The sequence below is a fragment of the Dromaius novaehollandiae genome, chromosome 1 (assembly GCF_036370855.1).
Source record: "Dromaius novaehollandiae isolate bDroNov1 chromosome 1, bDroNov1.hap1, whole genome shotgun sequence".
In the NCBI taxonomy this organism is placed as follows: domain Eukaryota; kingdom Metazoa; phylum Chordata; class Aves; order Casuariiformes; family Dromaiidae; genus Dromaius; species Dromaius novaehollandiae.
The window spans coordinates 185286243-185301246 of NC_088098.1; the positions used below are offsets into that span (position 1 = coordinate 185286243).

General features: G+C 35.7%; 1 protein-coding gene across 5 annotated transcripts in view; it reads right to left on the bottom strand.

Moving 5' to 3' along the window:
- Positions 1-15004, bottom strand: part of VWA8 (von Willebrand factor A domain containing 8) — a 187204-nt gene that overhangs the window by 16322 nt on the left and 155878 nt on the right. For all 5 annotated transcript variants that reach the window (XM_026099176.2, XM_064504817.1, XM_064504816.1 and 2 more), the window contains 5 exons: positions 11619-11727; positions 10737-10893; positions 7700-7808; positions 2353-2478; positions 294-452 (listed from right to left, as the gene is read on the bottom strand). In XM_026099176.2, the coding sequence (XP_025954961.2) occupies positions 294-452; positions 2353-2478; positions 7700-7808; positions 10737-10893; positions 11619-11727 (660 nt within the window). The remainder of the gene's footprint in view (positions 1-293; positions 453-2352; positions 2479-7699; positions 7809-10736; positions 10894-11618; positions 11728-15004) is intronic.

Here is a 15004-nt window from a genome sequence, read left to right on the forward strand (position 1 = left end):
TAGGTTTAAGCATTTCTGCTCAATAAATAAATAAAGGCATCTATAATAACTGCATAAAAAAGGCAGCATATTTCACACCTAGTCTTAAATAGAATTCTCCCCTGCTGAAGTGTGCAATGTTTCTTACCCATTCACTAACATTATTTATCAGGTTGCTAGCAACAGATTAAAGCCTTTATTTCCTTGCAGGAATGAATAATGTTCTTTGGCTAGACTGACTGCTGAAACACTTTTTCCACCACTCTACACTGTCTGTGCATTAACCACAGAACTCCTATCCCAGTTATAATTACCTTGAACTTGTGCTCATAATTCTCAAAAGCTTCCATGACCATGCAGACAGCCTCCATGGAGCGCTCCAGTCGTCCATCCACTCCATTAAAGCGGTACATGCTACCAGAAACATCCACTACCAGGCGCAGGCGTTTAGGTTTTTGCTGGGGGCTCCCAGGCTAACAGGGAAACAGCAGGGGAAAAAGAAAGAAAAAAAAGAAAGAAAAACTATAAATATGGGAAAGCTAGGCATCAGTAAGGATAAAACTTTTTAGAAAGAGGACCTAACACTCTTTGCAAAGCAAGAAGCCTTCATCCAGCAAAGGCAGATTATTAAAAAAAAAAAAAAAAAAAAAAAGAACACAAGCATTTTTACTGTTTTTCTAACTCTTTAAACTCACCTTCAAAGTTTTTCCTCACCTTCTACGACTGGCAACAAAATACCTGGAAAAATTCCACACATTCTTGTGAGGAAAATACCTCTTCTGTTACATTTCTGATTCTTAACATTTTATTTCAGTAAAAAGACTCTCATATTTGCTCTTTTTGCCAAGACTTATATGGGAAATGCTTTCTCTTGGCTTACGGTACTAACAGGGACCCTTGTAAGACTGTAAAAACTTGTCTGCTGAGGTTAGTATCATTCTAAAAATGTTTGAAATATTGTTTTGATTAACTGTTCATTTTTTCTTCATTCTGATCCTGAAACTATTATTTTTTCCAGAAAACAATCTCCATCTGTTTTAACAATTTTTGGCACAGTACATTCAAGGGAGGTGCTTTATACAATATGCAATGGGATGAGTCTGGCTTCAAGTACAAGGCTATTAAACATGATCTAGCAAAAAAGTCTCAAGAAAAGCAAATACCAAAAATATTCCTTTTATCTGTAATTAAGTTGCAAACATCTGTCTTTCACAAAAGTACTACTGAAGCATCAGTGTATTTTCCTCTTCTAAGGACTCCTTCAGTGTGACATGCCTGTCCTACCAAAAGCAGGGGGATGGAAAAGACCCATTAAATTTTATGCTTATTGTTTTTTAACTCAAAATCTAAAGTTGGCCTTTTTCTCTCATAATTGAACTATCTTTCAAAGTCTTAAAACATATGCTTTGAGTAACCTCGAATTCTTTTCTTTTGGTAGAACTGGAAACGAGGATCTCATCACTTTTTCCTTACTGATCTTTCACGTAGGCAAGGCCAAGCTCTATCAACTCTTCAAAGCAACAGACGTCAGGACCAAGTACCATAAAAATTAAAACCAGAGATTCATCTGACACGGGTAGCTGATGTGCACAAAGATGTTGCACTCATCTATTTTTAAAAAAATTCTTAATGTAATTAAAAATAACAATCTGTCCTTAAATATTATTGTTAACGTATATGAACTAGTCCACTAGTTCTGGCCGGATTTTGTTGGTCTGATTCAACTGGTTTCTCAGTTGTTGACTCACATAGGGCTAACCATACTGCTCCTGAGGAATGGCTGAAATGGATCACAGGACAGTCAATTTTATTGTATCCTATTGGCTTTTACTCCCACTTTTTTCTCAATACTGTTTTTATTTTTGAAAATCCAAATGTCTGTGAAAACTGAAATTCTTGGCATGTCATTGACTAAGGAGAGGACATTTGTAAAGATCATTAATTTTTTTAAAATTCCCAGGGTGTCATAGTGAAAATTAAATTCAATTAAGTCAGTGAGAAAATCTCCTTTTTTCTAGACAGACAAAGAAAATGTTTTCTGCTCATCATCTTCAGCTCATCAAAATACAGAATAAGAATATAGACACTGTTGTACTGGATCAAAACAAAGGACTGCCTACAGCAGCATCCTCTTTTTGAGGGTGGCCAACAACAAATACGTATGGAAGACTATAAGAAAAGGAGGAACAAATCCTCCATCTTGCAGTCACCTCTGTCTCAGGGACTTCCCAAGCCAGAGACGGTACCTCTGAGTTTCTCATCTCTCTCTGTAATTCATGGAAACTCTAAACATATATAATATATACCCACTAAGAAATCAGCAAACCTGTTATCCTCTTCCCTGTCTCCCTCCACTGTTTGTTGGATACTTACTTGTGGCTCAAGTTCTCCCCGTCGTTTATAAATGGCTTTTTCTCCTGTCAGCCCATCAATGATTTTGGCATCATCCAGCTCCCCAACAGCTTGGTGTCTCAGCCACTGTCTTTCCTTACCCTTGGCCTACAACAGAAAAGCATTCTTAATTCACTCAGTGATGTGGGTGTATTTTATGCAATTTAGTACCTATCGAATATGACATATGAATTAATTTTCTTTGTAATTATGTGATAGTTTTGGCATAAGTTAATGAAATTTCATATTGGTCCTGCTCTTTTTCACTGAAAGAGTAATTATCACTGACAAAGAATACACTCCCTCTGTAATTTTCTCTTCTTTAAGCCCTTTTATATATGGGAGTTTAATTATGGATTGTGAAAATGTTTGTCTTTTTTCTTGCAAATGCACTGGAAAAGAGCACACTAACAAACCTGTGCAGAAATGCATAGAGCCAGAGGAACATACATAACTGACCATTATGAGCTCTCCATCTAAGCAGTGCAAGAAAATAAACTGGGTGACTTAAAACTGAACAGTAATAACCTTAGGTAACGGTAAGTGGTTTCTTTTAAAACAATATTCATAATAAACAGTTATGCTATTTTAAAATAAACACATTGAAAATTGTGCTGATCAAGAGACAATCCATTAAATGCTTCTTTTATTTTATTTAAAAGAACACAAGTTATCTACAGTCTGACTTGATGAAAATGCGTTACAGTCCAGGAGCTCAAATATTGATGCAATTCCTATACATAGAAGCTGGTGTTCAAGATTGAAGACTCAAGTACTTAAGAATATAAACAATATATTTAAGAATATTTTCAAAGGACAATTTCATCATGGTTCACATGCCACAGGATCCATTTGAAGACAGCAAAGTCTGTTTATGTGGGTTTAACAGTTTATTTAATTTCTGCTTAAATCTTCAGTTTAAAGTTGCTCAAACTGGTAGTAGGCCCAGCAAGGAAAGATTTTTAATTTATATATGTATAATGCATTTGTGTTCTCAGCCAACTGCAGGTCAGCAGCTGGAGGCAAATCAAACATCCAGCAGGACACAAGCCGTCTCAGACACCAGTTCTCATGAATGAAAACTAGTTTGACAAGTCAGAAGCATTAATTTACAAATCCCAAGTAAACTGCAGGCCTGGGATTTGAGAGGAATAGTCTTTACAATTTTGTACAGTCTGAACAGCCAGATGATGGCTTCTTAAAGTTCAGAAAGTCTTTGAAATTGCTTTGATCAATTTTTTTGATGGTTTTGCTTCTTTGTGTGTATAGAAAAAGGAGTTCTGGATTACTGTCTAGTTGCCTATAGCTATTTAAGAGTGATACACTACTTATCTACGAAAAAAAGTGGGCAGAAAGAACACAAAGCCACAGGGAAAGTCCTGTAAGTACTGGAACATATACAGACCCTTAACACTTCAAGAACTGAGGGCTGATGTTCTGTCAAGTGCTTGTGATTTGCTTCCTTTTGGTATTTGGAAGGAAGAAACAACAGAAAACTATAAAAATTCAGCTTCATTGAGCATATTCTCAATTAGTTCCACTACTGCTTTCACTGACAAAGCTTTAGCTTTAAGGGTATTTGCTGTTCAAGGAAAAGCAGTGTGGGAAGAAAATTCTTTTAATTATGGACATGGTTAAAAATCCGTCTGACCATTTACCATCTTCTGAAGCTTGTTTGCTATTCTGCTTATGCAACAATAAACAGTCTTTAAGCTGAAACGGTAGTAGAGGAACACAGAGTCAACATTCTTCTTCTAAAATAGGAAAGAATACTGATAAAATGTGACCTAACTTCTTTCCAAAATAATGCTAAAATTATTTAGGCTACTTAACATCTGTCTCTTCCATGTAGAATTTCTAAGAATGTCTTCTCTTTTATAAAAGCAGAAAAATTTCTCCTTAAGCATGTGTGTTATACAATGCACACATATATAAAACATAAATTTCAGAGTATTTTCAATACATAAATTTCACAAGTTCAAAAGCAACATGAATATTTACAACTTTAATAGAAAAACAGAACTATTACATATATAGATTGCTTAGAAATTTTACTAAAAAGAATATACAATTCATTATTACTGTAATATACTGCTACTGTACTGATGAAAAATTTTACCTATATTGCTCGTGTTGCTTTCAAAATGGGAAAAATTGTGCCACATGCTATCTCTTTTCATCAGTATCACAATGGCTGATGACAATGCACCACTGCAGTCATTCTTGTCATTGAAAGATACCAAAGGCATATTTACAAAAAAAAAAAAAAAACAAAAAAACAAAATACAACTGTGAAATCACAGAAAAAAAAAGTTGTCTATCTGAAGTAATCACATCTAAATATGTTACTTGCAATGGTATAGGATGGTATGAAATACTCCCAGCCCTGGTCTGCATTTGTTTCTGGGGTAAGTTTCTTGGAAAATTTTCTACCTATGTTTCAGGAAAAGAATACCTGTTCAAACTGGGAAAGCGCGAGCACTGCTACAGACAGGGCACAGGGGTTTCCATGCTGTTAGCTCTCTGAGCCATGTTTATTATAGCACTGCCATTATTTTACTGTTGTGGCTATGACCAGAGGATTCCCACACAGTCTCAGTGGGACAGAGCCCAAGGCTCAGGCCCAGATTCGTCCACTTCAAACACAGGCACCTAACTGGGATTCAGAAACTGGGAGGACAGTAGCCACAGATTCCCTCTGGTAAGCAACAAAAGAGAAGTACTTCTGGAGGCCAAGTCGTCTAAAACTTAATTGCTCCCAGGAGGCGCTTTCTGAATGACTAAGTGACTATCTGACCATAATTTTTGAATCTGGAGCTCAGACACATGAGCTTTATTCAGGAGTTGGCCAGCTTTCGGAGACAGAAGGCGGCTCTTCGGCAGTTTGACTGGATTTCCTCAAGTTCTGGGTTTGCTATTTCTACATAAGACATACTACAACTTGTAGTACTTTGCTAATTTTGCTCAAATAGTGGATAGGGATCAGTGAGTTACGTAAAATAAAAGGAACTAAGAAATAATATTCTCATACCTTATTTGTGCATTACTTTTATGAAACAGCCTATTCCAAATAGCTCTTGGTGCTGCTACTCATTTTTGAGAGACATTAACTACAACCAGACCATAATCCCAGCCTCCTGATTCTTGGATGTATAATGTAATATAAGAAACATTTAAGACCCTCCCCCCCACACTAACAATAAAACACACGTTTGAAAGAAAATCCATGTTAAATAAGCATGGATAACATATTTTCATTATGTGAACACAATCAGTTTGAAATAAAGCAAACTCGAACATTTTTCAAAAGCTGAAAGCGTTCTCTACTGAGAAGGTAATTTGAGTTTTTCATAAATTTAAAAACTACAGCTGAGCTGCAAAGTTTACCACAGCTGACTGTGCTATTGATTTGCTATTACGGAAATAAGGAATGTCTGACTGGTAACAGGGAAAGAAAACAGCTTTAGCTGAGAACCCGTGGTGTATGTAGGATCCAGAACAAAAGGGGAGACAACGGCATGTCCCTCACCAGGGCCAAATGATTTACCATGCTAAAGAATAAAAAAAATTTTTTTTCTCGTAAAGACAATTTGAAATGTGCTTGGATTTAGCTTCCCATTAACAGCAAGCATTTTTCAACTAAGTAACTCCTATTATCATGGATACAGTTCATTGATTTATCTTCATTTTCCTAGTGCACCTTCTAATAAAATAACTACCAAAATGTGTAAATAAATGTATAAAGTTAAAATCCTGCTTTCAACATTGTTCTTATCCTAAGAGCTAGCTTTTCTGAATTCAGTGAGTTTGTTTTTGCATTATGAATACTTTCATTATCTCTGTGGTTAGCTGTTACAGATTTTTTCCATGAAGTTAGTGAAGTTTCATAAAATTGTGAGGCTTATAAGACTTTGCCTTGATATTAAAATGACCTTTTTAACATGAAGCAACAGGATATGCCTCCTTATATTAAATTATATTATATTATGATAATCATGATCCCCAAATAGGAGAATTTTGGCTCCAAGGAATAGATAAAGCAAATTAAAAAAAGACTTTAAACTGAAGATTCACTTATTGTCCTAGAGTATGCTTCCAATTGCATGTCTGCTAAAAACATGGTAAAAACAAACAGGTAGATTATAAATAACATAGGAAAAACAGATTTATAGCTAAAATTTTGCAGCTAAAAACTCTCATTACAATCCCAAATCTAACTCCTGAATAGAAATATATCAGCTGCATGGATGAATCGAAGTGTACTATTAGAAGCCCATCTTACCTGTCCATTGTACAAAGGGCTCTCTGAATTGATACATTCATGATGAAATCGGCTAACAGTTTTTTGTGTTTTAAGGTAGCACTGCTGTAGTCACAATGCCTTACGGACATAAATGAGGCAAAAAAAATGTTACCTTTTGTACTTGCAATAACAGAGGACTGGATTTTTTTGACCCAGGAGGAGACTCTCAACCATACATGGTCATTTCTTTTTGTATTTCACTTTTATTGCTGAAGTAAGGAGACGTACTAGACACTGAACTGTGACTAATTAGTATACTTACATATATGTATATCAGTGGTTGGTAGCCTTCAACAGAAATAAGGCATCTCCAAGGACCTTCATCAGATTAAAAATGTAAAAAGTAACTTTTTTCCTTTCTTTTTCACTGAGGACTAGCAGATTTCTCCTTGAAATGATGAATTTTCTGTTTTGTTTACACTGTATCTGAATACCAGCATCAATAAAGCCTGGAGCAATTGTAGGACCAATTAGTAGAAATTTAAAAGGCAAACTGGTCTTTTTTGGTAGTTTCCACTTAGGAAACTGAGGCTATATTTATTTTTATTAGTAAGAGTTAAAAACAAACATAAGAAAAAATTTTATTTTCAGCTGCATATATGCTATGATCTGGAGAAGTGTTTCTCTCCTTTAACAATTCTATCATTTACATTTTCAAGCTAAAGAAAGTCTTTCGGACAGAAGGCAAAGACAGAGATCATGATCTACACACCGTCACATATTCTTTTAATAACATATACTGTTTTATCTCACAAAATCGTGCTCCTGAACAAGTAATCTCTGTAAACTGTGGTATGGGAATACTGTAACTTGTAGAGACAAACACTGACATCCATTTAAAAGCTGCCTTTGAAAAGGTTATATGAGACTGTATTTGTCCCAACTATGATTAGAACCCAAATTTGCTTTTAACCCTCAAAAGTATCATCATCAGATGGTGACAGAGTATTAAAATATAGCGGGGTAATACTCTGGGCATAATGTAATGAGCTCAGCATGTTCCTTTACCAGTGGATCTAACATTACCTGCAGATTGTCTAAGATGATGCGGAGCGATTGAACTTGTCGTCGAACTGCTCCGGAGAATCTTTCATAAGTAGATGCATCATATTCACTCATCTGAATCTCCTTCAATCTAAAGTAAAGAATAGGGAGCTAAGAATACATCAGGAAACAAGCATATCATCCATTTTCATACATGTGAATAAGCTTGCTTGGTGCTAACTGGAAAATTCAGATGGTAATGACCAAACACGGGATGAATCAAAGAAGTGGCAGCTGCTTTAGTGAATTTTTGAAAAGACAGGTAATTGCCAATGTCTACAGGGACTGCATCACATTAAAGCATATGAAGGCTACTAATCCTTTATCCCTCTCTTAGTCTGTTTTAATGTTTGGGAAAAAAATCAGATGTTCTGAAAACTGCAATCCAATTCTGAAGGTTTTATTGGCTCAGGTTTTGCTATATGGCAACAATATATATTGCTTGCACTTAAAAGTATTGTCAGTTCACTATTCATTACTTCACCAGCAAAGTATTCTAAACAAACCGTGATCTATGCTTTAACATAAAGGTTAAATAAAGACACAGTCTAAAATCTGTCCTTGAAGACCTACAACTAGTCGTTCTGTCTCAAATACCTATCTTTATGTTTCATAAAATGATGAAACCTTGAAACAAAGAAGTTGTGCATGAACATTAAGAAAAATGTGCTCCCCCACAAAAAAAGAGTCATGTTACTGAACTCTGTGTTCTTTACAGAGGTCTACTATAGAGAGTAACATCTGTGCTATAAAAACAGATACATGCTTTTTCTATAAGTTAGGATAAAATGTGTCCACTTAAAGCTCTCTACTGTTCTTATCAACATTATATCTAAGCAGATACTCTTAAACCAGTGAAATGCAGGACTGGAATGTCATTACAGAGGTCCAAGGGTGAAGTACAAGCTAAGGCACAGATGGCTATGCTGGGTGTGTGCACTGTTTGACATTTTCAGTGACCCAGCATCATGTAACAAGGCAGGAATTGTGTATCTGCCCACCCTTCCATCCAGCGTGTGGCTGGATTCAGTCCTAAGTTAAGACATATTAGTCTATGTGTGTATAGCTCATTTTGAATACAGGCACTTCATATAACTGTAACTTCATTCACACCGCTCTGAACATACTTTTAAGTGAACAATAAACGGATACTAACAGATACATAGACCAGTTCAGTTATACTTTTAATGATAAAAGTTTTAATACCATGGCAAGTTATTTGCACGGACAATACAATACACATGAGAATAAACATTATAGGAAATGAGGTCCAGAACCAAATTGCTGTCTATTTTGAATTATGCATAGACATAGTCATTATAGCCAACTATTACTCATTAGAGGGAGGAAAAGGTAACTTCTCGTGCTGTACACTTTAATTTACTTTATGGCTCCTGCAAACTGAGTTCAGTATCTTCACATCAATGAAGAGAACGTTTTCTTGAAGTATCAAACAAAAAGCCACCTGTGCAGTTTTACTATGTTAGACTCTACAACAATACACAGAAAAAGCTGGTTCAGGAAACTGCTGTGAAAAATACTGTATCTGTTCAAGAGTTTGTTAACTTCAGTCTTATTAACTTTCACATGTCACTTCAACTATTTGCTAAAAGTTGTCTTTTGATATCAACAAAGAGCAGTCTAGTTTGATGCCTGTAAATACAACATTAACAATTTTCCTTTCACTACTGAAAGGCATTGCATTATAAGATTAAGAAAAAAAGCATAAGGTATAATATTGAATTCTAAAAAAACAAATAGAAAACAGAAGAGCTAAGTATCTGAATTTTATACAGACCATTTGATCTTTCCTGAGAGGTCAAAAGAACATTTTGGTTTCAGAAATTGCTCTAGAATACAATGACATAATGCATAAAAAATAGTGCCATGTTTGTCTTAATTATGATGAAATGTGGAAATAATAGACCGAGTTGTCAGCTTCCGAAAAATCTCTTGCAAGGTGAAAACCTCAGGACACCCTGGAGATTAAAACTGCGGTGTGAAGAACAGTAGAATGAACAGATGTAACTTTTATTCTATTGAAATAGGGCAACTTAAAAAGCTTTCCATTACCAGTACTATCTAGCCAGGAAAACAATCAATAGCTTTCATATGAAGATTCTCCCTTCCAGACAATTATGCACCAACAAAAGAGTAAACTTTGCAGTTGCCCTTATTTTCTTCCTTAGCCTGAGGACTCCAAACTACCTTTTTTTAACTTCTATCTGCCAGCTCTCACAGCTACCCAAAGAGGTACAGAATAATAATCCAGATCAAATGTGGCTTCAGAATGGGCCACTTCTATTGCTGGGACAGCTTGCTTATTGGTTTTAGCATGACATGAATTGTTATCTCATGTGCAGATAGTCAGATTTTACAGGACACAGCTGCACTCTTTCCACAAGGTATAGCAGTATCTAGCAGTTTCTCCTAGCACAAACTTTTTGTCATACATACATTTTGTATGACTGTCAATACACTTAGCTTTTGTTATGCAAAGTACCAGAGTTTGACTTCAGAGTTCAATCAGTGGAAGAAGTCTGATTCTCTGTGCCCAGTTTAAGAAATATTTGGTTAATTCGTGTATAGCAGCCAAGATGCGTTACATTAATGCTGGCAAGAGCTATGCTTCTTGTAACACTGTCTGGTGGCTCTAATAGTTCAAATCAGCTAACAGTATGGCTACAGGTCTTACATACAATTTGGACACACCAGTCTTGCACACAATTTTCATATGGTAGATCCCTTTTTTAAGAAGGTAAATATTCACACCAGTCTTATTATCCATCTACCTATGTTTTATTCTACCTAGTTACACAGTCATTTTAACAGTGTGGTTTAAATCAATAAAACATTCTGTACATCCTGTCAAGACAAGTTAAACACACGCTGATAAGCATTGTTAAATGATAATGACCAGGGTAAGGTAGTTAATAGATGCATTTTAACAAAAAAATTCTTTTTATCTTTTTCAAATGCTTCTGGGAAACGAAAGGGAAAATAAAGACTTTCGTGTTACCTTTGTTTAAAGGCCTTTTCGCTCATCTCCCGTGCAGCTCTCTTAACCTCTTCGGGAACAGCATCCTTTTCAGCTTGAGATACCTGGTAAACCTTGTGGCCAGCATCCAATCGATATGGCCCACCCTTACCACCTAAGCCAGCAGTGTCTCTCCCACCTAGAATGGTCGAGATAAAAAATAATCAAGAATAGGTATTCAATAATAAATACAAAAGCTTTTTCACCAAAGCTTCCGTTGTCCTATCTATAGATATTCATAAAATTTGCCGATAGTCCCACTAGAGATGCTTCTTGACATAGATTTTCAAAAACAAACAGCTATCATGGTAAAGAGCTTCACTGGAATACACGTTTATAGTCCTTTGAGGTCAGATTTGGAAGAGCCTCAACTTATACAAAGGGCACATAACCTCAAAGCTGCTGGTTGTTCAAGCCATTCATTCTGACTACTCTCTTCTCCCTAGAATTTGTTGGTTCACACTGTTCTCAAGCCACTTTATACAGTGATGACTCTCATGCCCGCTAGAATTAGGTGGCACTTTGCCTAGTCTCTGTGTCTACTTCCTACGCTACTTAAATTTCTGGGGCTACAGGGACATCTAGAAGAATGGCAGGTGACTCAGCCTAGTTTCTATGGCTGCAAGTTTCAGGTTCTCTATGTGGCCAATGAAGAGAAACACAAAGCCTAACTGAAGTAGGGATTCTCCACATGCAGTTTAAGTTAGGCACTGCAACTCCTTCTTTCCACTGACAATAAAGGGACCCTGTGTAGAGTGTTATAGCTCTGAGCTGAGGAAAGCCTTGTGTAAATCCACTTTTGACTGGAACAACATTTCTCTTAGACATGCTTAAAAGATGCACAAGAAAACAATGAATGAAAACCTGTTCCACCAGCCCAAGTGTTTCCGCCAACGTGAGGCATGTTGTTTGGATCAACCTTTCCATGCTTGGGAGAACTGACATCCAAACCACTGTCCCTCTGAATTGTTATCTGTAAAAAAAAAAAAAAAAGTTGTAAAGCTCTCTTATTTTAACCACTGTAATGTACTAATAGGAACCTACTGCTGAAGAGCTGTAAGACCAGAACGAATTCGAGAAATGTAACATTCCACCTGGTGATGACAACAGGGCAAAGCAGGGTAAAAGAGGGTAAAACAGGGCTCCTGAGAGGTACTTTAGACCCATATCAGACCTAAGAATAGTATCACCAAAACCACTTAGTGCATTCCCATCTTACCCGCACTAGAAAAATAAGTGCTTTCTGATAATAGCTAATATAATTAAAAATCCCACTGTAGACAGGACCAACTGTAGCTTTAATGCCTCTTGTAGTATTGGCAACACCTGGCTCTACATTCACTTATAAATTTCATGCACACACAACTTTAACTCAGCATTCTTTATTATTCAGCAGACTGATCCTCTTTCATCTATAGCGGCTAAATAAATAGCATGAACTTCTCTGACATAAATAAATGTCTAGTTCAAATTACATGCTCAGAATGGCATGTAATGTGATGAAAAAGTGATGACTGCAATGGTGGGTTTTCTAATGTGAACACCTGTCCACTGACCGCACTTTCCCCATCGATTTACTGTACAGCTGAATACCCAACAGCTGTCAGGTGGTCAGGACTGAGTCACTTCAGGCTGGTGTTGAATTCAACCCGGTGACTGACACTAAAAGAATACTTTTTCCCGTTATGAACTCTGAGTCATGTAGTGAATCAAAGATTCATGAGTAAACTGCCCTTACTTTGTTAATTTTCTATAATTGAATACCAGTTTACCATTGCCTGAAACTTAATGACACAGATGTAAAATTGATGTCTTTAAGCCTAACCTCTACAAATAAACTTTCTTCTCATACACTATATTACATTTATTTCTCTGTTGAATTTATGTGTCCTAATAAATACAATTTATTGCCTTCTCAGAAGTTCACTGGCATAAACAGGGTTTTAAGTGGAGCTGTAGAATAGCTTAATCTGTGAATTCTCTGTTTTGCCAACTCAATTTAATACTGACATGAATTCCATACATGCTTTCAATTTGAAAACACATGCTATAACAACAGTGTCTTGGCAACTGTTCAAAACATAATTTTCTTTCTTTTTATAGAATTTATATTAATTCATAGAGGTACAATACATTCTCTGTGAACCATGTCACTAGTGTACAATTAAGATCCAATCTGAAAAATTACATTAATTTAACATTTGCATGCAAAGAAAGACACTTATAACCACAACAGTATGTTACGCTTAGGGATACATACTTCTCTGGCTAAAGAGATTTCCTTCAAAATAAACAGTAAGAACTGCTTTGTGTAACTGGTAGACGAGCATTCCAAACTTATCAGACACACCGAAGTAAACAAAAATTGCTGAATTTAGCTTAAAGTAAAATCATAAAACCAAAAACTTAGTGTCAGCCTCATGAACCAAAACAAAATATTATTCTGTAAAGAGAAACAATAAAATTATGGAAAATCCTTTAACATCCTTAAACATTTTTATCCTTTTGGGTCCTTCATAGAAAAGTATGTAAAATTCTGCAAAAGGAAGCTGAATGAGGCATACACAACCATAATCTGTGACTTACATCCCCTATTATATTTTCATCGTTTGCCTTTGAAAAATTTCATTAAATATTATTATTTTGAAATACAATTATTTTTCTTGTATTATTAGGGAAAAGTTCTGCAGACAAAAGAGCTTCTTTTCTTTTGTTGTCCACATATAATATTTCTAGGTGCATATGTTCATATGCTCCATCTAGACAAGCTTCTAATATAATCCTGTTTTTACAGTGTGTACTGATCAAATTAAAGCAGGTATTCTTAACTTTGAAACAGAGCTTGGTTAACAGAAAAGCTTTTAATTTAAAATGAATTATGACTTTTTGCTCTTAAAAGGACAGCAGAACATTCAACATTCTACTTCTATTAAAACATTGAAAAAATTGCATGACAGTTAAAAGGAGAGACAAGTGGTACAATCTATCACAGTGTAACAATGTATCCTCCTTATTTTTTTCTATGCAATTAATAGGTTATTGGGTAAAATATTTGAAAACTTACTGAAGACTACTAGAATGGAATAACACCGGCAGATGTGTACAGTTTGTGTCAGGGAACTGTTGCCATTTCACACATTTAATTATTTTTTAAGTAACTTCTATCACACAAAATGTAGCCAAATGTTGCTGCATCTGAATATTTCAGCATCTAATTTTAATTAACACTAGATCATGCATGTATTTTTTTTTTATTTACCATACACTTAAAAGCTATATTAAATTAGCACATTGTAGGTCCCTTTGAAGAAAAACAGTGCAGTGCAATCAGAATAAGTAAAGGTTAATACTGACAGCAATTTACTACGGACAGATGAGCTGGAGGGAAGTTACATTGTGTTGGGGTTTTTTATTTTTAATTATCTTAATTCAAAGCAAGGTATGTTTCTAAACAAAATATGGAACATTAAATGCTTTACTGAGGTTTATATTTTTCTCCCAGTTTTTCCATAATGTACTTCTAAATGTAAACATCATATATACGTACGTTAGACGGCTGGAGAGGAAGAGTCAAGGGTGTCTCCCATTAGTATCTCTGGATATACTTTCCTATTTTTTCTCTGAGCTCTTAGATAATTCCAGCAGTGACTTATTAGGTACCCTCCGGCTCTGCCATCCCTGTCTCTATGGAAGTCTCTCAAAACAATTTTATATGTAATGTCTTTTATCTGCTGTGAAGGTGCTTCCACTCCCTCCCCCCCCCCCCCCCGAAAGTCAGTTAGATTAGCGGAGGACTAGAACAGAACTGAAGATGTACTTTACAGAGATGAAATGGTAATCACTGAGTGTGGATACAAAAGCAGACGAAGGAAGAGGAAAAAACATAAGAGAAAAAATTTTGAACAATTACACATTCTTCAGCATGATGGATATAAAGAGATGAAAGAGCCACAGATAAGATCACCCTGCTGGAGGCTGGATGAATTCTTGACATTAGAAACTGTTGGAAAGGTGGAGTGAAGAGTAAGGATCCAAAACTTGGAACCTGGCAAACAAATATAGCCTGTGGGAAATGCCTAGCTTGACCGAAGTGAGAAGGAAGACAAGCAGAAAAAGTAGTGAAAAAAGAGAAAAAGCTAAAATAAATTTAAGAAATGCACAGTAACTTTTCCAGGCTTGTCTGATTGGAATTTCTAAACTGACTAAATATTCTCTTACATATCGTTGAGATAGATATCTTCCAAATACAT